The sequence below is a fragment of the Lepus europaeus genome, chromosome 8 (genome assembly GCF_033115175.1).
Source record: "Lepus europaeus isolate LE1 chromosome 8, mLepTim1.pri, whole genome shotgun sequence".
Taxonomy (NCBI): Eukaryota; Metazoa; Chordata; class Mammalia; order Lagomorpha; family Leporidae; genus Lepus; species Lepus europaeus.
The window spans coordinates 67,540,687-67,568,019 of NC_084834.1; the positions used below are offsets into that span (position 1 = coordinate 67,540,687).

The 27,333-nt window shown below is 42.6% G+C and overlaps 1 protein-coding gene and 1 pseudogene across 2 annotated transcripts in view; one reads left to right on the top strand and one right to left on the bottom strand.

The window, feature by feature from the left end:
• CFI (complement factor I) overlaps positions 1–27,333 on the top strand; it is a 45,521-nt gene that overhangs the window by 3,708 nt on the left and 14,480 nt on the right. The window contains exons 2-9 of one of the 2 annotated variants that reach the window (XM_062199745.1): positions 4,134–4,413; positions 6,273–6,426; positions 12,522–12,703; positions 14,607–14,720; positions 14,859–14,969; positions 19,308–19,331; positions 19,504–19,524; positions 25,807–25,842. In XM_062199745.1, coding sequence (XP_062055729.1) covers positions 4,134–4,413; positions 6,273–6,426; positions 12,522–12,703; positions 14,607–14,720; positions 14,859–14,969; positions 19,308–19,331; positions 19,504–19,524; positions 25,807–25,842 — 922 coding nt within the window. The remainder of the gene's footprint in view (positions 1–4,133; positions 4,414–6,272; positions 6,427–12,521; positions 12,704–14,606; positions 14,721–14,858; positions 14,970–19,307; positions 19,332–19,503; positions 19,525–25,806; positions 25,843–27,333) is intronic. The other variant, XM_062199746.1, reaches the window with a different exon arrangement.
• On the bottom strand, positions 2,195–2,561 carry LOC133765778 (programmed cell death protein 5-like; annotated as a pseudogene).

Below are 27,333 nucleotides of genomic sequence, written 5' to 3' on the forward strand. Positions count from 1 at the left end.
AGCTGATCCAGCATCATTCATTCACTCAGCATCAAAACCTAGGAGCTGGGGCCGGTGCTGTGGTGTAGCACGTAAAAGCTGCTGCCTGCAACACCAGCATCCCATATGGCTGCCAGTTTGAGTCTCAGCTGCTCCACTTCCAATCTAACTCTCTGCTATGGCCTGGGAAAAGTAGACTTGGGCCCCTGTACCCATGTGGGATACCCAGAAGAATTTCTAGGTCCTGGCTTCAGATTGGTTCAGCTCGCGGCATTGCAGACATCTGGGGAGTGAACCAGTGGATGGAAGACCTACCTCTCTCTCTCTCTCTCTCTCTGCCTCTGCCTCTCGGTAGCTCTGCCTCTCAAATAAATAAATAAATCTTTAAAAAGAAAAAATAAGACCTACCCTCAACCCCTACATGGATTAAATTGTTGAACCTTATTGCTTTTACTTGTTCAAGTGTCTTTCAAAGCAATTTTTTGTGTTTTTATTTTATTTTATTTTTTATTTGACAGATAGACTGTGAGAGAGAGAGACAGAAAGAAAGGTCTTCCTTCCGTTGGTCCCCCCCCCCCCAAATGGCCGCTATGGCTGGAGCTACGCCAATCTGAAGCCAGGAGCCAGGTGCTTCTTCCTGGTCTCCCATGCGGGTGTAGGGCCCAAGCACTTGGGCCACCCTCCACTGCCCTCCCGGGCCACAGCAGAGAGCTGGACTGGAAGAGGAGCAACCAGGACTAGAACCCGGCACCTATATGGGATGCTGGTGCTGCAGGCGGAGGATTAACCAAGTGAGCCACGGCGCCAGCTCTCAAAGCTATTCTTATGCTCTACTCTAGCCTAACTTCTCCAGTTTTCTGACAGTGATCTCCCCATTTAAAGTACATTCAATGCTGTATACTTGATGTTGAGTTGGCTTATGAAGCCCTAAATATGTTCAACACCATATCTTCTCTGTGTTGCTAGAACCAGCCCTCTGGCAGCTACACCTGTCCTTCCTGTTCTTGCTGAACTGCTACTGCCTCCATGAGATTTTATACACCCCCTAGAAAGACTTATCTTCATTTACCCCAGTTCTCTAAAACTACTGCACCTGTTTGTACCACTGGTGTATCACCAGGCTGTATCCTGTATATTAGCTATGAAGTATGTTTCTAGTTTATTGCCTTAAAAGTCTTTAATAGATAAAGACTGTGTCATATTTATCTTAGCAAGGCTTTGCATGTAGTGGAAATTTAATAAAAGTTTGCATTTAAGTTTTATGTTTATTTTTTTAAATTTTATTTGTTATACACATTTTATGTATTTATATGAACAGATTTATGAACAGAGGAATATAGAGATACTTTCGACCCTACCCTCTCTCCTGCCCACACTCCCACCCTTCCTCCTCTTCTCTATTCCCACTGTTAATTTTTACAAAGATCTATTTTCAGTTTACTTTATACTCATAAGATTAAGCCTACACAAAGTAAAGAGTTCAACGAATAGTATGAAGAAAAAGAACACTGTTCCTCAACAGTAGAGATAAGGGCTGTAAACAATCATTGAATCTCAAAATGTCAGTTTCACTCGTAAACATTACATTGTAGGTATTTTGTTAGTTACCACAGACCAGGGAAAACATGATATTTGTCTTTTGGGGTCTGGCTTATTTCACTGAGTATATTGGTTTCCAGTTGCATCCATATTGTTGCAAAAGACAAGATTTCATTTTTTTTAACCACTGAGTTGTATTCCATAGTGCATATATACCATAATTTCTTTACCTAACCATCAATTGATGGACATTTTTATTTATTTTAAAGGGAGAGAGACCGAGTCAGAGAGGGATCATGCATCTGCTGGTTCACTCCCCAAATGCCTACAACAGCCAGGTTTTGGTCAAGCTAAAGCTAGGAACCAAGAATTCAATCCTTGTTTCCCACGTGGGTGGCAGGGACCCCAGGTAATGGATCCATTACCTGCTGGGTGTGCATATGCAGGAAGCTGGAATTTGAAGTAGAGCCGGGACTTGTATCCAGGCATTCTGATATGGAATGCAGATGTCCCAAGCAGCATCTTAACTATTACACTGAATGCCTGCCCCTGCATTTAAAAATAAAATTTTTTTTATTTTGCATAACTATTTTTTAAAAGCCATATAGACAATAAACAAGGTAAACATGTTATCATATCTGTTGCATTAAGTTCCAGTTTCTGAACAGTTTGTTAGTTAATAATCGTCATCTTAATCAGAATCCATTACTTTTCTTCTGTTGAATTTAACATTTTCTTTTCTGTTTGTTGGCTTAATTTTTCAAGGATTTCTATTAAACCTTGTTCTGATACCTTCCCACTCAGTTGTCCATATTTGCCATCTATATAAGGGAATTTTCTACTGCTTTAGTTTTTTCAGGCTTTACAAGTGCCAAGTTACTTAACCTGGCCCAGGCTGACTGATCCAGAACTTGGGCTAAAATACTGTTTCTCATTTCTGCTTCCCTGTGCTTTGCTTCCTGTGGTGCTGCATCGCCGGGATCCCCGTGCTTCGCCTGCAGCTCCGCCAGCCTCTGCTTCCTCAGCGCCTCCACCGTGATGTGTCAATATGAGGCCTCAGATATTCTCCCACTCACTCTGAGGTAGCTCCCGCAGCCTGTCAGCGTGCGTGTGGCCTTCAGCACTGCACAGGCCTAAAAATAGAATTAACAAATGTCATCCGTCAGATCATTACAAAAGACTTTGTCAGCACCAAGTTTGTTATTCTCTAACATGACTGCTGAGATTCTTTGATTTCTTCAAAGGTAGAACTTTATGTTGACCTCAGCATAATGCCAGCTCCTATAAATTGCAAGCCTAGTACATGCCAACTGTTACATATTATTTCTCTTTTTTTAAGGCTTATGTTATTTTTTTAAAGCTTTGTTTTATTTATTTGAAAAACAGAGCTACAGAGAGAGGCAGACACAGAGAGAGAGGTCTTCCATCCTATGGTTCACTCCCCAATTGGCTGTAGCGGCCAGAGCTGCGCCGATCCAAAACCAGGAGCCAGGAGCTTCTTCGGGTCTCCCACATGGCTGCAGGGGCCCAAGGACTTGGGCCATCTTCCACTGCTACTCTAGGCCATAGCAGAGAGCTGGATTGGAAGAGGAGCAGCCAGGATGAGAACCGGCACCCATATGGGATACCAGTGCTTCATTAACCCGCTGCGCCACACTGCTGATCCAAGGCTTATGTTATTTGAAAAGCAGAGTTAGAAAGAGAGGGAGAGACAGAGATCTTCCATCCACTGGTTCACTCCCCAATTGGCTGCAACAGCCAGGGTTGTGCCAGGCTAGAAGCAGGAGAGAGGAGCTTCTTCCATGTCTCCCACATGTATAGGGGCCAAGCACTTGGACCATCCTCTGGTGCTCTCCCAGGCACATTAGAAGGGAGTTGGGGCCGGCGCCGTGGCTCAACAGGCTAATCCTCCGCCTTGCGGCACCGGCACACTGGGTTCTAGTCCCGGTCGGGGCTCCGGATTCTGTCCCGGTTGCCCCTCTTCCAGGCCAGCTCTCTGCTGTGGCCAGGGAGTGCAGTGGAGGATGGCCCAAGTGCTTGGGTCCTGCACCCCATGGGAGACCAGGAGAAGCATCTGGCTCCTGCCATCGGAACAGCGCGGTGCACCAGCCGCAGCGCACCGACCGCGGCGGCCATTGGAGGTTGAACCAACGGCAAAAGGAAGACCTTTCTCTCTGTCTCTCTCTCTCTCACTGTCCACTCTGCCTGTCCAAAAAAAAAAAAAAAAAGGGAGTTGGACTAGAAGTGGAGCAGCTAGGACTTGAACCATCACCCCTATGGGATGTCAGCATTGTAGGTGGCAGTTTAACCCTTATACCACAATGCTGACCCCCATATACATTATTTCTGATCCTTATAAAAACCTAGCAGGAGATGAGCTATTATACTCATTTAATAAATAAGAAAATGTATGTTTTACGAGGGTAACTTGCCCAAGGTCATAATAACTTTAAGTGCCCAAGCCAAGTCTAGAAACCAGGTTTGTTTCATCCTTAAAACCACCAGATCACATCACCTTCATCTGTACTGTGGGGTAGTTCTGTATTTTTCTTTTGTGTCACTTACTCATCTTCAAAAATAAGACTGTCAGGTTAATGTTTTTGTATGTTTGTTAGGTCACTTCAACATCAAATGCATCTCCAGAGGATCTGGTGGAGAAGAAATGTTTAACGAAAAAATACACACATCTCTCCTGCAGTAAAGTCTTTTGCCAGCCGTGGCAGAAATGCATTGATGGAACCTGTGTTTGTAAACTCCCCTATCAGTGCCCAAAGAACGGTACCTCAGTGTGTGCAACTAATGGCAAAAGCTACCCATCTTACTGTCACCAAAAGAGTTTTGAATGTCTTCATCCAGGGACAAAGTTTTTAAATCATGGAAAATGCACACCTGAAGGTAGGATAAGCCTAGTTTTCAAGTTATTCTGTGATACTAGCTCAATTGTGTAGCACACTTTTCCTGTGAAATCTTATGATGATAGCTCAAAATTCTTCTCTAGATCCTTAATAGTAATAGCGGTGATGCTAAAGAAATCAAGGGTCACCAGAATGCAGCCAGACCTTCCTTGAATCCAGAACACACAGAAAGGAAGCCAGGCCTTCCCCATGAGTGCCTGCTCCACACTCTGCTGCCTAGCCCTTTAGAACTGTCACCACCATGACTTCTGCTTGGTTAAAGGGATTATTCCCAGGCTCATCAGGTTGGTTCAGATCCCAGTGAAAAGCCCATCTGTGGCCGGCGCCGCAGCTCACTAGGCTAATCCTCCACCTAGCGGCGCTGGCACACCGGGTTCTAGTCCTGGTCAGGGCACCGGATTCTATCCCGGTTGCCCCTCTTCCAGGCCAGCTCTCTGCTGTGGCCAGGGAGTGCAGTGGAGGATGGCCCAAGTGCTTGGGCCCTGCACCCGCATGGGAGACCAGGAGAAGCACCTGGCTCCTGCCTTTGGATCAGCGAGGTGTGCCGGCCGCAGCGCGCCGACCGCGGCAGCCATTGGAGGGTGAACCAATGGCAAAGGAAGACCTTTCTCTCTGTCTCTCTCTCTCACTGTCCACTCTGTCTGTCAAAAAAAAAAAAAAAAAAAAAGCCCATCTGTGAGATTGATACTGACTTGTAGTCCAGTTGGGCCTCAGGCCTTGCTTTGGCCCTCTAGCCCAGTCAGTTTGTTCCATATTCATCTCCCCAGCCCCCAGCCCTTTCTTCCAGGCCCAACCCCCAGTTGCTCTTCTATCCAAGGGCAGCTTGAGCCACTGTAGACCTAGGAAGCTGGCACATCAGACCAGAGACCTTGTCTTTACTCCATCCAGGGGCCTATTATATTGAGGAGATTGAGATCTTTGTATGATGACTAATGGAGTGGCTAAAATTAGAGATTTCATTATGGATCAGATTTAGTACCTCCATAACCGCCTGACCTGTTGTTGGTAAGCTGTGTGACCTCAACCCAATTCCCTCACCTGTAACATGTGCATAATAAAAGTTCCTAGTCACAAGACTCTTGTGAAGATTAAATAAAATGAGGTATGTAAAGCATTTCACACAGTACTTGGCACATGGAAAGTACTTATTACATTTTAGCTATGATAGCAAAACTCAGGTTCACTGTCTTCTGATGCCAAGTTACCGTAGACATTTTGTAAACTTACAGAGAGATCCTTAAAATAGTCTTTCATTTACCAGTTCACGGAAGCCTGCATATTTTTATGATGTTGAGTTAAGATGTTGAGGTATTGTGAAAAGGAGGTGGGAAAAAGCTCCTTGTTTGAGGCCATCTCTGTTATCTGTTGGAGAGGAAAAAGGCCAAAGTGGAGGATAGTTGTCACTGTTGGACTTTTCTGCTCTTGTTACATTGTTTGCCTTAAATAAATTAGGATTCTTTCTACATTTTCTTTAATTGCTTGGCCTACTTCTAAGAGTGTGTACTGTAGAATAAAATCAATACAGCAGTTCAATTGCTGGCTCCACTATTTGGGGCAATAACTTCTAGATTTGGATTCCTTATGTGTGAACATTGGTATCAATACAGGCTTGATTTTCTTAGGGTTGGTGTGAGGATTTAATGATCTTTTGTATAACTAAGTAGCATAGCCACTGACATGTTTTGAACACTCTAAAATAATCACTTATTATTATTTGTTGAAATATTTATGGTGTTCAAAATTAACTGAAATTCTTATTTTATTATTTTAAAGTCTCTTAAGTAAGAGGGTAAAAATAATTACCTAAATGTTGCTCATCCTTTTGACTTTTTGTTTTAGGAAAATTCAATGTTTCTTTGAAGTATGGAAATACAGACTCAGAGGGAATTGTTGCAGTAAAACTTGTGGAACAAGATAAGAGTATGTTCATATGTAAGAGAAGCTGGAGCATAAGGGAAGCCAACGTAGTCTGCTTTGACCTTGGATTTCAACAGTGAGTGCTTCTATCAGGGGATTTTTCTGAGTTGATTTTCTTGTTCTACCTCTTCTTTTTGATTACCTAATCTTTCTGTTTCTCAATTTCCTTGTGTGTAACCTGAGATTATTAACTACCTACTTCATAGCATTGTAGGAAGATTAAACGTGTTCATGTTTGCCTAGCACTCAACTATAGTTTTGTGATAGTGCCTGGATATGAATCCTTTGGTGATTCTGTAAGTCCCAAATATGTTACTGTCTATTTATAGTCATTGATAATTAATGTCTATTTTCTCACATCAAGTACTGTTTATGGCTTTTCTTTTTTTCTATTGATCAGTCTTACAGTGACTTACCTACTTGATTAATCTTTTTGATTTTTTAATTTATAAATGGTCTCTTGTTTCTTTATTTTATAGTTCATTAATCTTTGCTTCCCTTCTTTTCACTATTGTATTTTTGTAATTCCTTAAGTTGAATGCTTAACTCAACCATCTTCAACTTTTATTTCCTAATATAAATAATTAAGGTACAGACTCCCAGACTCCAAGTAATACTTCATCTGCATACCATTAGCTTTCATCAATGGCATCTTATTTATTATTTATTATTCAGTTCAAAACATCTTCTAATTTTCAAGATAGTTTCTTCTTTGACCATATGCAATTTAGAAATTTCTTGGGGCCGGCATTGTGGTATAGCAGGTAAAGTCATCACCGGCAACAAATATGGGTGTTGGTTCAAGTCCTGGCTGCCCCACTTTATGTCCACCTCCCTGCCAATGTGCCTGAGCAAGCAGTGGAAGATGGCCCAAGTATTTGGGCCCCCGCCATGCATATTGGAGACCTGGAAGAAGCTCTTGGCTTCAGCCTGGTTCAGCCCTGGCTGTTGCAGCCATCTGGGGAGTGAACCAGGGGATAGAAAAATCTCTCTCTCTTTTTTTTCTTTCTCTCTCTCTCTCTCTCCTTCTCTCTCTCTCTCTCCCTCTCCCCCCCCCCCGTGTCTTCCTCCCTCTGTAGTTCTGCCTTTCAAATAAACAAAGTCTTTAAAGAAAAAGAAATTTCTGTTACTTTCCAAATGAATATACAAAGACACTTCAAAAAGTGTAAAGAATGGAATAAAAAATATATTTATTTTGAAGCTCATGCATAATTTTTCTTTTTCTTTTTTTAAATATTAATTTACTCAAAAGTCAGAGTTACACAGAGAGGAGAGGCAGAGAGAGAGAGAGAGAGGTCTTCCATCTGCTGGTTCACTCCCCAAATGGCCGCAATGGCTGGAGATGCACCAAGCCGATGCCAGGAGCCAGGAGCTTTCTCTGGGTCTCCCACGTGGGTGCAGAGGCCCAAGGACTTGGGCCGTCTTCCACTGCTTTCCCAGGCCATAGCAGAGAGCTGGATTGGAAGTGGAGCAGCCAGGTCTCGAACTAGCACCCATATGGGATGCCAGCGCTTCAGGCCAGGGCATTAACCCACTGCGCCACAGCGCCAGCCCCCATAATTTTTTTATAATGCACATTTTCCATTAACTCTTCAGATCCCTCATATTAGTTTACTTTTGGTTTATTTTGGTTATTGATTTCCTATTTAATCACATTATAGTCAAAGAATGTCTCTATATGATGACAGTGTTTTTTAAGGTTTTATGTAGTTATTTGAAGGGCAAAGATACAGAGAGAAAAGGGAAAAAAGAGAGACAGCAAAAGTTTCCATCTGCTGTTTCACTCCCCAAATGAGTACAATGGCCAGAGCTGGCCTGATCCAAAGCCAGGAGTCAGGAGCTTCTTCCCACGTTGGTACAGGGACCCAAGCACTTGGGCCATCCTCTACTGTTTTCCCAGGCACATTAGCAGGGAGCTGGATCAGAAGTGGAACAGCCAGGACTCATATGGGATACCGACTCTGCAGATAGAGGCCTAACCTTCTACGCCACAGTGCCTGCTGCTCTGATGACAATTTTTAAAATATTTGTTGAGAATTTCTTTGTGGCTGAGTATTGTTAAAATATTCCATTTGCGGCCGGCGCCGCGGCTCACTAGGCTAATCCTCCGCCTTGCGGCGCCGGTACACCGGGTTCTAGTCCCGGTCAGGGCACCGGTCCTGTCCCGGATGCCCCTCTTCCAGGCCAGCTCTCTGCTGTGGCCAGGGAGTGCAGTGGAGGATGGCCCAAGTGCTTGGGCCCTGCACCCCATGGGAGACCAGGAGAAGCACCTGGCTCCTGCCATGGGAGCAGCACGGTGCGCCGGCCGCAGCGCGCCAACCGCGGCAGCCATTGGAGGGTGAACCAACGGCAAAAAGAAGACCTTTCTCTCTGTCTCTCTCTCTCACTGTCCACTCTGCCTGTCAAAAAAAAAAAAAAATTTTCATTTTTGCGGCCGGCGCCTTGGCTTAACAGGCTAATCCTCCACCTTGCGGCGCCGGCACACGGGTTCTAGTCCCGGTTGGGGCGCCGGATTCTGTCCCGGTTGCCCCTCTTCCAGGCCAGCTCTCTGCTATGGCCAGGGAAGGCAGTGGAGGATGGCCCAAGTGCTTGGGCCCTGAACCCGCATGGGAGACCAGGAGAAGCACCTGGCTCCTGGCTTCGGATCAGCGCAGTGCGCCGACCACAGCGGCCATTGGAGGGTGAACCAACGGCAAAAAGGAAGACCTTTCTCTCTATCTCTCTCTCACTATCCACTCTGCCTGTCAAATATATATATATATATATTCCATTTGCTTCATTCTGTTTAATAAATTCATTGTTCATTAGACTATGCAAGGTGTTAACTTTTTTTTTAAGATTTATTTATTTACTTGAAAGAGTTACGCAGAGAGAGAGAGAGAGAGAGAGAGATCTTCTATCTGCTGGTTAACTCCCCAATTGGCTGCAAAGGCTGGAGCTACACGGATCTGAAGCTAGGAGCCAGGAGCTTATTCCGGGTCTCCCACGCAGGTGCAGGGGTCCAAGGACTTGGGCCATCTTCTACTGCTTTCCCAGGCCATAGCAGAGAGCTGGATCAGAAATGGAGAAGCTGGGACTCAAAAGGGCTCCGATATGGGATGCCGGCACTGCAGGTGGTGGCTTTACCTGCTATGCCACAGTACCAGCCCTGTTAACTTCTTTTTCAACTGTTTTCCATTTCTTAATTTTCAATTTTTCTGGATCTTTATATTGTGGGAGTATCCTTTATAAATAGAACATACCTAGATGCTTTTTGAAAATCCAATGTGACAATCACTGTTAACTGAATAGTTTATCCAGTTTCCTTATTGTGATTACTTACATTGTTGACTGTATTTTCCCCATCTTATTTTGAGCTCATTATTTATCCTGATTTTTCTGTGCTTTGTATCTTTTGTTTTAATGTCCATGAGAGTAATAATTTCTTTTTTAATATTCTCTTGTACTTGATTTGGAAATTATCCATTTCATTTCTGTTCCTTTAGTGGTTATTTTTGAATTCATTTCATAGACCCTTGACTTAGGAAGTCTTCACTTTCTTCAGTAATAATAGAAAAAAAATCATTACCCCCCAAATTTTATAGCATTCATTTCTTTTTTTTTTTTTTAAGATTTATTTATTTATTTGAAAGAGTTACATGGAGAAAGGAAAGGCAGAGAGACAGAGAGGTCTTCCATCCGCTGGTTCACTCCCCAGTTGGCCGCAGCGGCTGAGCTGTACCGATCCGAAGCCAGGAGCCGGGAGCCAGGAGCTCCTTCCAGGTCTCCCATGCGGGCACAGGGGCCTAAGTACTTGGGCCATCCTCCACTGCTTTCCCAGGCATAGCAGAGAGCTGGATCAGAAATGGAGCAGCTAGGACTAGAACCAGTGCCCATATGGGATGCTGGGGCTTCATGCCAGGGCATTAACCCGCTGCGCCACAGCACCGGCCCCTGGCATTCATTTCTACCTTATTTTATATATCCCTGAAGTCAATCACTATGATTATGTAATAAGCAATTATTATAACTTGCTTAGTCAGCGGTCTTTCAGATTTACTTCATGTTTACTAACTTTTACTATTTATTTATTTACTAACATTTTTTATTCTTTCTTGCATCTTATTCCTTCACTCTAAATTCAGTATTCCTCTATACCACATCTGCTAGTAGTTCATTAGTGAGTGTCTAATTGTTAAGCTGAGGCTAGTTTTGATTTTCAGCAATTTGTGATCTACTACCTATTCCAGCCAAATAGTAAACTCCCTCCTTCGTTGATTTCTCAGTATTTTGCTCTTATCGTATTTTGCTTAGGCTCATGGACAAAATTCTCTGATTTGAGACAGCAGAGATTTGCTTTACATCCTTAAGAGCTCATTGAGGGAATTCAATGCATTTTATGTAGTACTTTTAGATATTATTAGACTGTGAGATTTTTCAGATTATTTACTGTCAGATCACCCCAGTGGTTCTTGTTTGTTCTTGTGGAACAGCTTCACAACTACCAAATGAATATATCTTCAAATTGACCTGAAAGAATTTTTAAAAGCCTCTCTTGTTCTCTCTTTACCTTTTATTCCAGTTAATCTTATATTTCTTTTACCCTTGCTCTTTTATTTTTATTTCGATTTGTCTGGTGTGTCTTTGCTCAGCATTTTATTTTTATCTTATTTTTCTCATTTGCTTCTAAAAAAAAAAAGCAAGGAGCAATTGAATGCCCTGGAAGAATAGTAAATTAAATCTTCATGTCTGGGTCGGCACTGTAGCATAGCGGATATAGCCGCCACCTACAGTGCTGGCATCCCATATAGGCGCCAGTTCAAGTCCCGGCTGCTCCACTTCCTATCCAGCTCTCTGCCATGTCCTGGGAAAGCAGTTGAAGAAGGCCCAAGCCCTTGCGCCTCTGCATCCATGTGGGAAGCCTGGAAGAAGCTCCTGGTCCTGGCTTCAGATTGGCTCAGTACTGGCCATTGCAGCCATTTGGGGAGTGAACCAGCGGATGGAAGACCTCTCTCTCTCTCTGCCTCTCCTTCTCCCTCTGTAACTCTCTCATGTAAAATAAATAAATCTTTTTAAAAAATCTTCATGTCTAGGATATTAGGTAACTGTGGAGTTCTCTTTACGAAAATTCTGAACAGACTGCAAAGTCCTAACAATGGCATATAGATGAGAAAATATCTCCTTTGCACTGTCAAGGCTGAATTGTGGACTGCAGCTTAATATAATAGCAAAATGAATCTGCTAAAACTGAACCAATTTAACTTCCCAAATTTTAAACAGTAGTAGACCAACCAGGTCAGCCTTACAGCATGGGGCAGGTGCAAAGACTCCCAAGAGAAAAATATGAAAATCTCAGTGCACCATTCTGATTTATATTTCCAAAATCCTCTGATCAAAGTAATCCACTCTTTTATCTGGAAGGAGGAGTGATTCTGGGATACAGAGGGCAGGAATGGCTTATCTGAGGTTGGAAGGAAACATCAGAGGTGAGAAAATGCACTCCTTAGTAAGAAACCAGGAAGAAGAAACTAATCTGTATTTGCTGAGCACTTGCCAGGTTTTAAACCCTGGCTGGTTAGTTTAAATTGATTATGTTAGTTAATCTTTATTTATTTATTTATTTATTTATTTATTTAGACAGGCAGAGTGGACAGTGAGAGAGAGTGAGACAGACAGAGAGAAAGGTCTTCCTTTTTGCTGTTGGTTCACCCTCCAATGGCCGCCGCGGTCGGCGCGCTGCGGCCGGCACACCACGCTGATCCGAAGGCAGGAGCCAGGTGCTTCTCCTGGTCTCCCATGCGGGTGCAGGGCCCAAGGACTTGGGCCATCCTCCACTGCACTCCCTGGCCACAGCAGAGAGCTGACCTGGAAGAGGGGCAACCGGGACAGAATCCGGTGCCCTGACCGGGACTAGAACCTGGTGTGCCAGCGCCGCAAGGCGGAGGATTAGCCTGTTGAGCCACGTCGCCGGCCTATTATGTTAGTTAATCTTAACAAACCCAGTCAAGTAGTTAATAGTTTCTTTTTACAGGTGAAGATATTGAAGCTCACAGAATTTAAATATCTTGTCCAATTTGTACCTCATATGTAGAAGATTAGAGAAAATTACTCTAGTCCCTTACCTCCTACAATAAAATTATAAATGCAAATACTAATTAATTTTCCAAAACGCTTCATTTGTTCTATCTGCAGAGGTGCTGTTGATGTTCAAGGAAGATTCCATTTTCCTGAAAATCTCCATATAAATTCCACTGAATGTCTGAATGTGCGTTGTCAAGGATTAGAGACCAGTTTGGCTGAATGTACTTTTACTAAGAGAAGAAATAAGGGTTACCAGAGTTTAGCTGGTGTGGTGTGTTTCACACAGAATGCAGGTTGGTAGAGTACTTGCCTGATACTTTCCTTCCTTCAAAGTTGTTTATTTTACACCAGTCCTATAATAAACAAGTGACTGAAATCCAGTCATAGGGTCATATGGACATATGGACAGTCATAGGGTCAATTATATGGACTCCATCATGTTTTGAATTTTAGAGCCTAAGTTGATGCTTTTTGCCTGTTGTAACTTTTTGCCATTCAAATGTTACTTCTATCTAGGTTCCTGTATGGAAAGCAAAGTTGCCTGGCTCCACTTTGCTTTCTTGATACCTGGATTAAAGTTACTGTAACATGCAAAAGTTAATTAAGTATGAAAGGAAGGCTCAGCATCTCCTTTGAAAGTTCTAGCCCCTGTACATTCCTTTACAGTAACTAAATGACCATATTGGGACCTCAGTTTCCAGGCATGGACACCGGAATATTTTACCTATACGTGTGGTGTTTTGTTTTTTTTGTTTGTTTGTTTTTTTTTCTTTTTGACAGGCAGAGTGGACAGTGAGAGAGAGAGAGAGAAAGGTCTTCCTTTGCCATTGGTTCACCCTCCAATGGCCGCCGCAGCCGGCGCACCACGCTGATCCGAAGCCAGGAGCCAGGTGCTTATCCTGGCTTCCCATGTGGTGCAGGGCCCAAGCACTTGGGCCAAACTCCACTGCACTCCCTGGCCACAGCAGAGAGCTGGCCTGGAAGAGGGGCGACCAGGACAGAATCCAGCGCCCGGACCAGGACTAGAACCCGGTGTGCCTGCGCCGCAGGCGGAGGATTAGCCTATTGAACCACTGTGCCGGCTATATGTGTGTTATTAAACACCAAAGCTATACCCTTACTTTTCAGTACTGAAAAGAAGTGCCATCAAAATGTAAATGGCAGAGCTGGTGTTGTAGTGTAGTGGGTTTAAGCCACTGCCCATTGCACTAACTTCTGATATGAGTGCTGTTTGGAATTCTGGTTGTTCCACTCCAGATCCAGGTCCCTGCTGATGTGCCTGGGAAAGCAACAAAAGATGGCCCAAGTGCTTGGGTCCTTGCCATCCATGTGGGAGATCCAGATGGAGTCCTGAGCTCCTAGTTTCAACCTGGTCAAGTGTTGGCTGTTGGCAGCCATCTGGGGAGTGAACCAGCAGATGAAAGATTCTCTCTCTCTCTCACTCTCGCTTTCACTCTCTCACATTGTCTCTGGCTCTCCCTCTCTCTGTAACTCTGCCTTTCAAATAAATAAATGAATTTTTTTAAAAAAAGGTAGGTGCTATCCATGCCCATGCAAGTCGTGGGAGTAGGGGTGGGAAACAGTGCAGTAGCTCACGAGAGATGGGTGAGAACCAGTGTTTGCCAATGTAGGCAAATGTTGCTGAGTTCTGAACCCCTCCTCTCCCGTGTAAGCAGGTCTGTACTGCCACAGCAAATACTAAGTTTCAGAGATAATTGAAATGACTTCCATAAGGTATCTTTTTGCATTTTTAAAATTAGTCATATGTACTATGTTGATAGTACTAAAACATTTCACATCATTTTTTGAGGCCTGATTTTATCTTAATGATTCTATTTTTCCTAAAAATATAATAAGGATATCATGCCACTATTCCATAAGCAGATTTTACAAAGATAATCCTGGGCCAGCACTGTGGTGTAGCAGGTAAAGCTGCCGCCTGCATTGCCAGCATCCCATATGGACGCTGGTTCAAGTCCCAGCTGCTTCACTTCTGATCCAGCTTTCTGCTATGGCCTGGGAAACCAGCTCTTCGCTTCTGGCTTTGGATTAGCATTGCGGCCAATTGGGGAGTGAACCATTGGGTAGAAGACCTCTCTTTCTCTCTCTCTCTCTCTGCCTCTCCTCTCTGTGTGTAACTCTGACTTTCAAATAAATAAATAAATCTTTAAAAAAAAGATAATCCTTGCTTTGCAGGTTCTCCAAAAAATGAGTCCTTTCAATGTGTGAATGGGAAAAACATTCCTTGGAAAAAGGCCTGTGATGGTATCAATGATTGTGGAGACCAAAGTGATGAGCTGTGCTGTAAAGGTAGACATAAACCTATCCATTAAGTCCTCCAAATCAATCTTCTGACTAGAAAAGTAGAAGCACCATTACCATTGACTTTAAAATTCCACCTCATTCAGTTTTAAGAAATGGATGAAACCTCTCCTTATGTTTGCACAGGGTGCCAAGGGAAAAGTTTCCTTTGCAAATCGGGTGTTTGTATTCCACACCAGCATATATGCAATAATGAGTTGGACTGCATTACAGGAGAAGATGAAGTTGGCTGTGAAGGTAATTCAAAGTTTCATAGTGACTTTTCCTCATTATGGAATACAGGCATTCTAACACTTTTCTTCAAGTAAATTGTAAGTGAACATAGATAAATGTGGCAGGAATAATATTACTATGTGGACATTTGAAGAACTCCAGAATGTTCATCTCTTCATACTTGTTATTTCAGAATTTTTTATAAAAAAGAGTTCTCATATAGATAATGAAAGATAAACTATTAGAACAAGCCCCTTTGTACCCACCTCCTAGCTGCAGTACTTATTGTTATTTTGCTAATTTTATTCATTTCTCTTCTAGCTTGTTTGTTGGAGTACTTTTTTTTTTTTTTTTTTTTTTTTTTTTTTTTTTTTTTTTGGACAGGCAGAGTGGACAGTAGAGGGAGACAGAAAGGTCTTCCTTTTTGCCATTGGTTCACCCTCCAATGGCTGCCGCGGTAGGCACACTGCGGCCGGCGCACCGCGCTGTTCCGATGGCAGGAGCCAGGTGCTTCTCCTGGTCTCCCATGGGGTGCAGGGCCCAAGCACTTGGGCCATCCTCCACTGCACTCCCTGGCCACAGCAGAGAGCTGGCCTGGAAGAGGGGCAACCGGGACAGGATGGGTGCCCCGACCGGGACTAGAACCCGGTGTGCCAGCGCCACGAGGCGGAGGATTAGCCTACTGAGCCGCGGCGCTGGCTTGTTTGTTGGAGTACTTTAAAACAAATTTCAAATAACAGATAATATGTCACTTTGCCAATTTGTTTTTGATAATGATAAGGTTATAATTGCATATATATAAAACCATCCTCTCCTTAGTAAACCTAAAAGTAGTAGTTGCCTAACATCATTTAATAAAAAGCATGTTCACATTTCCCCAACTATGTCAAATATGTCCTTTCTGAAAGTTAATGTGTACAGGAAATGGACAGTGAAATAGAGGCTTGAACCCAGGTACTATCCAGTATAGGATCTAGATGTCCCCAAGAGCCGTTGTAACCTTTAAGTCAAACAACTGAGCCGATCACTTAACGTTTCTTTTTATTTTGTGTGTGTGTGTGTGTGTGTATTTTAAGATTATTTATTTGAAAGACAAAGTTAGAAAGAGATCTTCCATCAACTGGTTCATTCCCCAAATGGCCTCAACAGCTAGTTCTGGGTCAGATTGAAGCAGGAACCAGGAACTCCATCCAGGTCTCTTACATCAGTGGCAGGGACTCAAGCACTTGAGCCATCTTCCAATGCTTTCTGGGGCTCGTTAACAGGAGACTGCAGTGAAAGTGGGGCAGCTGGAACTGGAAGTGGACCTTGCTATGAAATGCTGTTGTTGCAAGCTGTGCCACATTGGCCCCTATCACTAACATTTCAAATCAAGATGCCTTTCCCCACTCAGTGGGAAATAGGCTATGGAAGGGCTAGGAGGAAAACAGGACACCAGTTGTGAAGTTACTGTAATAACCCACGGAAGAGATGATAGTGACTGGGACAAGTTTGGTAGGAATGGAAATTAAGAGAAGCAGTCAGATTCTGGATATGTGTTGATGGTGGAGCAACAGATTTTCCAGTAGGTCAGATGAGGGTGTGAGAGCAAATGAATATTCAAGGATGATTATAAGCGTTTTGGCCTGAGAATGGACAGGATAGAGATGCTAGCACCAGGATTGAGGAAGGCTGTAGGAGAAGTAGGCCAACTCATTTGTGGAACTTGTCAAGTGATTTGCTGGTAAATGTTTAACAAGGAGGTATGGAGAGGGAGAGGAAAGCCCTGATTTATAGCTTTTGCCAATTATTGTGGCCAAAATATCCCCACCATGGGGATATTGCTGAGTTGATGGCATGAAAAATGAGCTGGGAAGTGATGGGCACAACAGGCTCTTGTGAACTTATACCAGTCAGTGACAGCACACCGTTACTTTTACTGATTTATTACAGTTTTTTTTATATATATATTTAACTCACCTTTCTTTCTCAACAGTAAACACCTTGAAAATAGAAACTACCTAATAATTTTTATATTCCAAATGTCCTGGGAGAAGCACCTTATACATAAAGTATAAGTAAATACTGAAGATATGTGTGGATTAATGAATTGATTTAATTTTGTTTTGCCATTACTTGGTGTTCCCAGTGTTAGACTTATTGAAAATTTACCTAATTTTCCATTGATACCATTCTTAGGTTGGAGAATCACTTTAGGATTTCAAATAGTATTTTTTCTTGAGAAGGATGTATCAGCAGTTGAGTTAAAGAACTTTTGTCTGCATTACATTTGATTCAATCCTTAGTAAAGAGAGGAAGAAAGGAAAATTTTTCAGGGAGGAAGATAGTAAAATATGACTTGTCTAGTGAAGCGCTACAGTTTGATCTCACTTCTTCAATGTAATTATATATATATATATATATATATATATATATATATATACACTCTTCCTCCTCAATTTCCCCTTCTACTCCCTTGCATTTAAAACTCTAAAAAGTTTAGGGCCAGACATTTGGCACAGCATTTAAGACATTTCTTGGGATACATCCTATATATGATATCTCTGGGTTTGAGTACCAGCTCTGCTTCTGCTTCCAGATTCCTGTTAATGTATACTGTGGGAAGCATTAGTGATGGCTCAAGTAGTTGGGTCCCTGCCTCCTGTATTGGAGACCCAGATGGAGCTACTAGCTCCTGTCTTCAGCTTGATCCAGCTATGGTTGTTGCTGGCATTTGGGGAGAAAACTAGCAGGTGGAAGATTCTCTCTCTCTCTCTCTCTCTCTCTCTGTCTCTCTCTCTCTCTTTCTTTTCCTCCCTCCCTCTCTCTGTCACTGTCTTTAAAAAAGAAATTCTGAAATTTAAAATTAAGGAATACAATTTCTAGTGTATCAGAAAAAATTCAAAGCTTGTGTTTATATAGATTCCTTGAATCTGTAGCAAAGATATATTTAGTCAACTACCATTGTTACTTTCATTTATTAGGATGAGTTCTGCCTTTGTATTTCACTAATAGTTCTATTTTTTTCTAAGAAAAGGCAAATGGAAATAGAGATGTAAAATAAAAATATTAATTTATTTATTAACCTCCATTTTAAATGGCCATATCAGAGTTGCTAAGTCAAGGGAGGTTTGGATTAGATCTTCATTGCATTTATATTTTATAAAGTCTCCTTTTATTAGTATGTTAAAAAATAGTTATAAGGGACCGGCGCTGTGGTGCAGTGGGTTAACACCCTGGCCTGAAGCACCGGCATCCCATATGTGCGCCAGTTCGAGACCTGGCTGCTTCATTTTTGATCCAGCACTCTGCTATGGCCTGGGAAAGCAGTAGAAGATGGCCCAAGTCCTTGGGCCCCTGCACCCACGTGGGAGACCCAGAGGAAGCTCCTGGCTCCTGGCTTTGGATCAGCTCAGCAGTGGCTGTTATGGCCAACTGGGGAGTGAACCATCGGATGGAGGACCTCTCTGTCTGCCTCTCCTCTCTGTGTAACTCTAACTTTCAAATAAATAAATAAATTTTTTAAAAAAGTTATAAATTATGTATAACTGCAGAGTAAGTTTATTGTTCAGTATATGTTCAAATATACCTAAAATACTAATCTATTTTTAAAATTCAATTTTAAATAATTTCCTCGTTATGCTGAAGTTGATATATATTTAAATGCAAGATGAAGGCCGGTGCCGTGGCTCAGTAGGCTAATCCTCCACCTTGCGTCGCCAGCACACCGGGTTCTAGTCCCAGTCGGTGCACTGGATTCTGTCCCGGTTGCCCCTCTTCCAGGCCAGCTCTCTGCTGTGGCCTGGGAGTGCAGTGGAGGATGGCCCAAGTGCTTGGGCCCTGCACCCGCATGGGAGACCAGGAGAAGCACCTGGCTCTTGCCTTCGGATCAGCGCGGTGCGCCGGCCATAGCGCGCCGGCTGCGGCGGCCATTGGAGGGTGAACCAACGGCAAAAAGGAAGACCTTTCTCTCTGTCTCTCTCTCTCTCTCACTGTCCACTCTGCCTGTCAAAATAAATAAATAAATAAATAAATAAATAAATAAATAAATGCAAGATGAAAGGCATATTATGCTAATTAAAAATTAAAATATGACAGCATACTGTTTGCTTTCCTTTTATCTTTTTGTAGCTATTAATTTGCTAGGCTGTGCCTTTTTTTTTTTTTTTTTAAGATTTATTTATTTATTTGAAAGTGAGAGTTGCAGAGAGGAGAAAGAGACCTTCCGTTCAATGGTTCACTCCCCAAATGGCTGCAATGGCCAGGGCTGGACTTTGCCACAGCACCAGCCCCTAGGTTGTTTCTGAAGTAGCAATTATTTGTGTATATTTTATTCACTGAAATGTTCTTGTTTGTAATGAGTTTTTTTTGTTTTCTTTTTAGAAGCTGACCATCATGCAGTTCAAGGTAAATCTATTTTTATAAAACAAAATTTATATTTCAGATAAAAACAAAAATAAAATACCTCATTTTGATGAGATGTTTAGAGAAAATATTGATATGATATTTATTTGTTCCCAATTAAAAATGATCCTTTGTAGTGGTAATTTTTTTTGTCTTTGTTTTGTTTTTTTTTCAGGCTTTTTAGCTGTGGCTCAAGGTAGGAATTTTTTTTTTTTTTAAGATTTATTCATTTATTTGAAAGTCAGAGTACACAGAAAGAGAGAGGCAGAAAGGAGGTCCTCCATCTGCTGGTTTACTCCCTAGCTGGCCGCAACAGCCAAAGCTGCGCCAATCCGAAGCCAGGAGCCAGGAGCTTATTCCAGGTCTCCCACGCAGGTACAGGAGCCCAAGGACTTGGGCCAGCTTCTACTGCTTTCCCAGGCCATAGAAGAGAGCTGGTTTAAAAGTAGAGCAGGCCAGCGCCGCGGCTCACTTGGCTAATCCTCCACCTGCGGCGCCAGCACCCTGGGTTCTAGTCCTGGTTGGGGCGCCGGATTCTGTCCCAGTTGCTCCTCTTCCAGTCCAGCTCTCTGCTGTGGCCCAGGAAGGCAGTGGAAGATGGCCCAAGTGCTTGGGCCCTGCACCCGCAAGGAATACCAGGAGGAGGCACCTGGCTCCTGGCTTCGGATTGGCGCAGCGCTCCGGCCATAGCAGCCATTTGGGGGATGAACCAACGGAAGGAAGACTTTTCTCTTTGTCTCTCTCTCTCACTGTCTAAGTCTGCCTGTCAAAAAAAAAAAAAAAAAGAAAGAAAGAAAGTAGAGCAGCCAGGACTTGAAACAGTGCCCATATGGGGTGCCAGCACTGCAGGCAGCGGTCTCACCCACTACGCCACTAGAATCTCAGAACATTGAAAAAATTGAAACAAACTAATATCCTGTTGTCTTGTTATATGACTAATGGAGCTATTAACTGAACATGATATGTGTTAGCAAGAACCCAGCTTTACTAACCAGACACACAGACCTTTTTTAGTTCTCACACTCCTTTCCCATACACAGCCTGAGAACCAAAAAAACACCCAAAGGGGCCCTTCGCTTCCTACTTCTCCTTTGCCTAATACATTTCTCCTCTTCTTTTAATTTTTCCTTAAAACCAAGGCAGATCCTGAAGAAATTGCCAGCAAAGAAATGCTAACATGTTTTTTTTTGTTGTTTTTTTTTTTTTTTTGGACAGGCAGAGTGGATAGTGAGAGAGAGAGACAGAGAGAAAGGTCTTCCTTTTTGCTGTTGGTTCACCCTCCAATGGCCGCTGCGGCCGGCGCATCTCGCTGAGCCGAAGCCAGGAGCCAGGTGCTTATACTGGTCTCCATGCGGGTGCAGGGCCCAAGGACTTGGGCCATCCTCCACTGCCTTCCCGGGCCATAGCAGAGAGCTGGCCTGGAAGAGGGGCAACCGGATAGAATCCGGTGCCCCAACCGGGACTAGAACCCGGTGTGCCGGCGCTGCAAGGCGGAGGATTAGCCTGTTAAGCCATGGCGCCGGCCTAACATGTTTTCATGGTAGTTATTTTCCTATTATATAAGCCCAGATCTCCCCAAAATCTCCAACTCCTGGGGGTCACCTTTTCCTTAAATATTCATATAAATAAATCTGCAGTCCATTTACCACTGGAAGTTCAGGGTCCCCCTTAGGATTTCTTAGGATTCCTGGGCAACCAACCAGTTCAAGACCTCCCTTTCTCTGTAAAAGCCTGATTTCAATTATTTTATTGTGCTCCCTCTCACTGCATCTTGCCCTCTGAAATTGCTGATGTTTTCCTTTCTGTGTTTTGTTTGCCATCTTTATTCTTTTCCCCCTTTCCTCTATCCTTTTCCTTCCTTCTCCCTACTTAGTTTTGTACCTCAGGGCCAATGGGGTTAGTTAATAACATTCCTCAATCCATTGTAAATGGGCATCATTGATCCAGGCAAAGCCCCTGTTTTGTTTTACTTACTTCTTTCCTTTTATCCCTATATCTTACCCCTGTTCCCCTCCCACATCAGCAGCTGTTGTAATGTCATTTATGTATAGGTCTTTTTGTTTATATGCACTCTTCTCCGAAGTATGTATTGTTGTTTTGAGAGCATACATTGTTAATTCATATAGCATTATGTGGTAGATGTTCTTTTTTTTCTTTTCATTAAGCTTGTGTTTTTGTTTTTGTTTTTTAAGTTTTTTTAAATTTATTTGGAAGGCAGAGTTACAGAGAGAGAGGGAGAGAGGGAGAGACAGAGAGGTCTTCCATCTGTTGGTTCACTCCCCAAATGGCCACAACGGTAAGAGCTGGGCTGGTCTGAAACCAGGAGTCAAGAGCTTCTTCCATGTCTCCCACTTGGGTGCAGGGGCCCAAGCACTTGGGCCATCCTGCATTGCTTTCCCAAGCACATTAACAGAGCTGGATTGGAAGTGGAGCACCCAGGACTCCAACCAGTGCCCTTATGTGATGCCAGTATCGCAGGTGGCTTAACCTGGTATACTACACCACTGGCCCCAGGATTGTGTTTTAAAGATCTATCCATGTGGCTATGTATTCATCTATCTGTTGCTTCTAACTGCCACATAAAACACCCCACTGGGGGCCGGTGCTGTTGCACAGCAGGTTAAAGCCCTGGCCTGAAGCACTGGCATCCCATTTGGGCACCGGTTCTAGTCCCGGTTGCTCCTCTTCCGTCTGCATCCACATGGGAGACTTGGAAGAAGCTCCTGGCTCCTGGCTTCAGATCAGTGCAGCTCCAGCCATTGCGGCCATCTGGGGAGTGAACCAGCAGATGAAAGACCTCTCTCTCTGTCTCTGCCTTTCTCTGTAACTCTGTCTTTCAAATAAATAAAACAAATCTTTAAAAAAACCACTCCACTGTGTCCATCTTTCACAATTACTCTCTACTTTCTCAATAATGGACCCTTAGTCCACACTCATGCTATGATGAGTATTGTCTCCTTCAGGATATTTGGGAGGGTATCTTTGAGACATCTGGCTGGGCAAAGGATTATTGAGTCTTGGGGTGCATCTTTTGAATTTAGTTACCAGTGCCTGGATGTGTTTGGCAGAGCTGTTATATACCAGTTCTCACTTCCACCAGAAACACCCAAGGGTTTCTCTCATCCCCACCAAAATCAAGTGTTATCTAGTTATTTGATTTTGCTAATCTCAAACTGTCAAAGGATAGCATTGTCTATTAACTTGAATTTTTGTAATAATCAATTATTTTGAGTTTCTCTTCATGTGCATAATAATTTTTTGATTTTCTTCTTCCTTTCCTTCCCTCTTTCCTTTCACTAATCCCCATCCTTTGTTCAATTTCATCATTCTCTCTTTGAAAACATGGCCGGTGCCGCGGCTCACTAAGCTAATCCTCCGCCTTGCGGTGCTGGCACACCGGATTCTAGTCCCGGTCGGGGCGCCAGATTCTATCCCGGTTGCCCCTCTTCCAGGCCAGCTCTCTGCTATGGCCCGGGAGTGCAGTGGAGGATGGCCCAAGTCCTTTGGCCCTACACCCCATGGGAGACCAGGAGAAACACCTGGCTCCTGCCTTCAGATCAGCACGGTGCGCTGGCCACAGCGCACCGGCCACGGCGGCCATTGGAGGGTGAACCAATGGCAAAGGAAGACCTTTCTCTCTTTCTCTCTCTCACTGTCCACTCTGCCTGTCAAAAAAAAAAAAAGAAAAAAAAAAAACATCCTTATTGATTTACAGGGTTTTTTTTTATATTCTAGATATCAATACATTGTCAGTTTAGACGTGGCAAATACTTTCTTCTGTTCTGTCACAAATCTGTTAACTCCATCTATGGTGGTGAGATTTGTTGAATAGAAATTCTTAATATCAAAGTTATCAATTCTTTCTGGTTTATGCTTATTTACTTACGGATTTTTAACTGAAACATGAAAACTGTACATATTTATAGGGTACCGTGTGATGTTTTGATGCATGTATACCTGTGTAGTGTTAAGTCATGATAAACATATCCATCTCAAATATCTATTATTTCTTTTTTCCCCCCAGAGTAGCCCTCCAAATATTCTTATTTCTAGCAATCTTTTTTTTCTTTACCTTAAAATTGAATTTTAGGGTTGTATCATCATTTCTTTATAATGAAAACCTTCAAAATATTTTCTTCTAGCTTTAAGTATAAATATATGTATATATTTATATATTCATAGGATATTAGGATATTATCGTTATCTAATCACCTTACTGTGCAAAAGAATACCAGAACTCTTTTCTGCTATCTAGTTATCATGTAACACCCATTAATCAACATTCCTCCATCCTCCTCCTTTCCTCTTACTCTCCCCAGTCTCTCGTAACCACCATCCTGCTTTCAACTTCTGTGAGATCAATTTTTAGATTCTACATATGTGTGAGATCAAGTAGTACTTGTCCTTCTGTGCCTGGCCTATTTTCACTTAACTAAATGACCTTAGTTCCATGTATGTTGCTGCAAATAATAAGAGTTAATCATTTTTTATGGCTAAATAGTTTCCTTGATGTATAGATAGCTTCCATTTCTTGGCTATTCTGAATAGTGCTGCAATATGGTTTGTGTTTTTGAAGTCTTCTGCTAATCTTCTAGTATTCAGCACATTTAAGCTACACTGGAGTTTTCCAGGCTTCTTTTGTTGACCATCAATGTGTCTATTCGATCTTCTCTAATTCATGAGAGTGCTTTTGTGCATGCTTCTGAGCAGTTTTTCTGCTGCAGGAAACAGCTTAGGTGCATGGCACGACTGATGCACATATGCCTGTCCCAAAGAGAACTTGGGAAACCCAGGGACAAGACATAGGATTTCCACCAGTAAGCAACTTTTACTTTTTTTTTTTAAGGTTTATTTATTTGAGAGGCAGAGTTACAGACAGAGAGAAAGGTCTTCCATCTGCAGGTTCACTCCTCAGATGGCCACAGTGGCCGGAACTGGGCCAATCTGAACCCAGGATTCAGGGAGCTGAATTGGAAATGGAGCATCCAGGACTCGAACTGGCACCCATGTGGGATGCTGGTGCTGCAGGCAGAGGCTTAACTTACTATACTACAATGCCAGCCCCATAACTTCTACTTTCTAGGCTATGCCAATGCCAGCTACATCATTATTCATGGCAGAGCACTTGTGAACAGAAATCCATCTTCTGATCTCCAAGCCAGAGAAATTACCATTCTGTACTTTGAAATGCTTTGGGGTGGGGGGGAGAGCTGGCACTGTGGCATAGCGGGTAAAGCCAATGCCTGCAGTGCTAGCATCCAATATGGGTGCCAGTTTGAGTCCTGGCTGCTCCACTTCTGATCCAGCTCTCTGCTGTGGCCTGAAAAAGCAGTGGAAGATGGCCTAAGTCCTTGGGCCCCTGCACCAATGTAGGAGACCTAGAAGTAAAGAAGCTCCTGGCTTCAGATGGACAACTCAGCTCCAGCCATTGTGACCATTTGGGGAGTGAACCAGCGGATGGAAGACCTCTCTCTCTGCCTCTGCCTCTCTGTAACTCTGCCTTCCAAATAAATAAATAAATCTTTTAAAAAAAATTATTTTGGGTGGCAAGGGAAGATGGAATCAAACATCCTATATAACTTCAAGCAAAAGTCAGAGGAAGAAAAGAGAGCCTTTTTACCTTTTGACTTCTGCATCTCAGATGCCTAATGCTAATTATATGTAATCCTAAAACCAATGCAGGATCTGTGTACCAGTAAGAGGTGCCTTTTTAATGTTAACTCAGAACTCTGTTCATCAGTGTCATGACTGTTCCTTACCTTATGAAAAGGCCTCATGAATATAGAGGATTGAAAGAGATGCTTTCTATCTCTGTCCGATACATTCTGCCTACTCTAAATACAAAAAAGAAAAAAGAAATGAACTCATGACACTTTCAAGTCACACCACTCACTCATCAGCAGATTGTGCTAGAAGGAATATCTGTGTAGCTCATCTTGAGCCTTTACAATTTCCTAGCTATTGAACGGAAGTAAAATATCATGCTTTGGGGAGCTCAGGGTTTGTTTTTTGTTTTGTTTTGCTTTGTTTTTTAAGATTTATTTATTTATTTGAAAGAATTACAGAGTTACAGAGAGGTAGAGGCAGAGAGAGAGAGAGAGAGAGAGAGAGAGGTCTTACACTCGCTGGGTCACTCCCCAAATGGCTGCAATGGCTGGAGCTGTGCTGATCCAAAGCCAGGAGCCAGGAGATTCCTCCGGGTCTCCCACGTGGGTGCAGGGGCCCAAGGACTTGGGCCATCTTGTACTGCTTTCCTAGGCCATAGCAGAGAGCTGGATCAGAAGTGGAGCAGCTGGGACTAGAACCAGCGCCCATATGAGATGCCAGCACTATAGGCAGCAGCCTTACCTGCTATACCACAGTGCCAGCCCCAGCCCAAGTTAAAACAGAAAGTTTTTACAAAAGTTTTAATGATTTTTAATGATTGAATTTTCACTGTAGACCCACCTTTAATCTTGCAACTTTTGTTTTACCATAGAAGCAACAAAAATTTTGGCTGTTGATATGGATGCAGGTAAGTTAACGTTATATTTTTTTACTGCTGATTCGCTGATTTAAGCTTGCATTTTTTTGGTTCAGCTTTTTTTTTCTTATTGTAAGCTTGCATTTAATGTCATTTGTATCTATGCATTTATGTATATATAATTGATTGAAACAACAATTAACCTCGTTATCAATTTAAATTGAAAATATATAGCATTATTCTTCCTTCCCTATATGAAAATAACTTTGAAGAAAAGCATAAATGATTCTTAAGAATTAGTTTTAAAACTGGGTTAATTCATATGACTAGTTTTGAAGTATAGCCTGACATAGTTTTTTATTTGATAAAAACTTTGTAAGACAAGTTTTGTCAAAAAGATCTCAGCCAGATTTCAAGCATTATTCATGATATACTTCTGAAATAGAAAAATAATAGGTGTCAATTAAATTAAACTTCTTTTTGCAGTGTTTTTAAATCACCGAGGGCTTTGCAGAGTTATTTCCTGGCCAGTTGACAATAAGAACCACATTAAATTAAATTACTAAGTTCGTGAGAAGATAGTCACCAATTAGAGCATCTGGGTCGGACAGACTTGCATTAAACCCTGATTCAGTTATTTATTAACTGTGTAGCCTTAGGTGAGTAAGTTAACCTCAAATACAGATTGGGAATAAAATAGCTCCCTGTTGTTATATGGAAAGTTCAAGCTGAATTTCATTCATTTAAGCCTCCCTTCTAATTGCCGGGCCACAAAATTAATGAACATTTTTAAAAAACCAGACAATAAGTGAAAGATTTAGATGTTGAAACTTCAGATAACAAACAAAAGGGATTTTTTAGCACAGGCCCTTTATTTCCTACTCAAGATGCCTAAGCTGGTTTCATAGTCCTCCATAGACTTTCCTCAATGGTCCAAGCAGAAGTTTAAGACACCTCACTCTTCTTCTAACCCTTAGAATGAATAGGAACAAACAAATGAACAAAAGAAAACAACTCTACCCACATTCACTCATAATTTCTCTCCCTAGGAGCTTACCTCCTTTTGGTATGTCCAAAATGAGTAACAGTGATATTGATTTTCCTCTCTCATGTAGGGATAAGAGGCAGAATTTATATAAATTTTCATGACACAATAAAATAAAGAATAAAAAGAGCTTCTTATACTTTTCTTTTTCCTTTGTCTTGAACTGTCTTGCAGATTCATGTTTTTATTTATTTATTTATTTATTTTTTGGGGGCACACGGAATGGCATCGGAGTGGCTGGGGCCCGGACACAGCGACCCCACCCGCCCTTGACCTGCAGGGAGCACAGATGGTCCCCACCCTTGGGGTTCCCCTGCTTTCCCTCCTCTGGCAGCCCTGTGCTGGCCGTGCACACTCTTTTTTTTTTTTTTTTTTTGACAGAGTTAGACAGTGAGAGAGAGAGACAGAGAGAAAGGTCTTCCTTCCGTTGGTTCACCCCCCAAATGGCCTCTACGGCTGATCCGAAGCCAGGAGCCAGGTGCTTCTTCCTGGTCTCC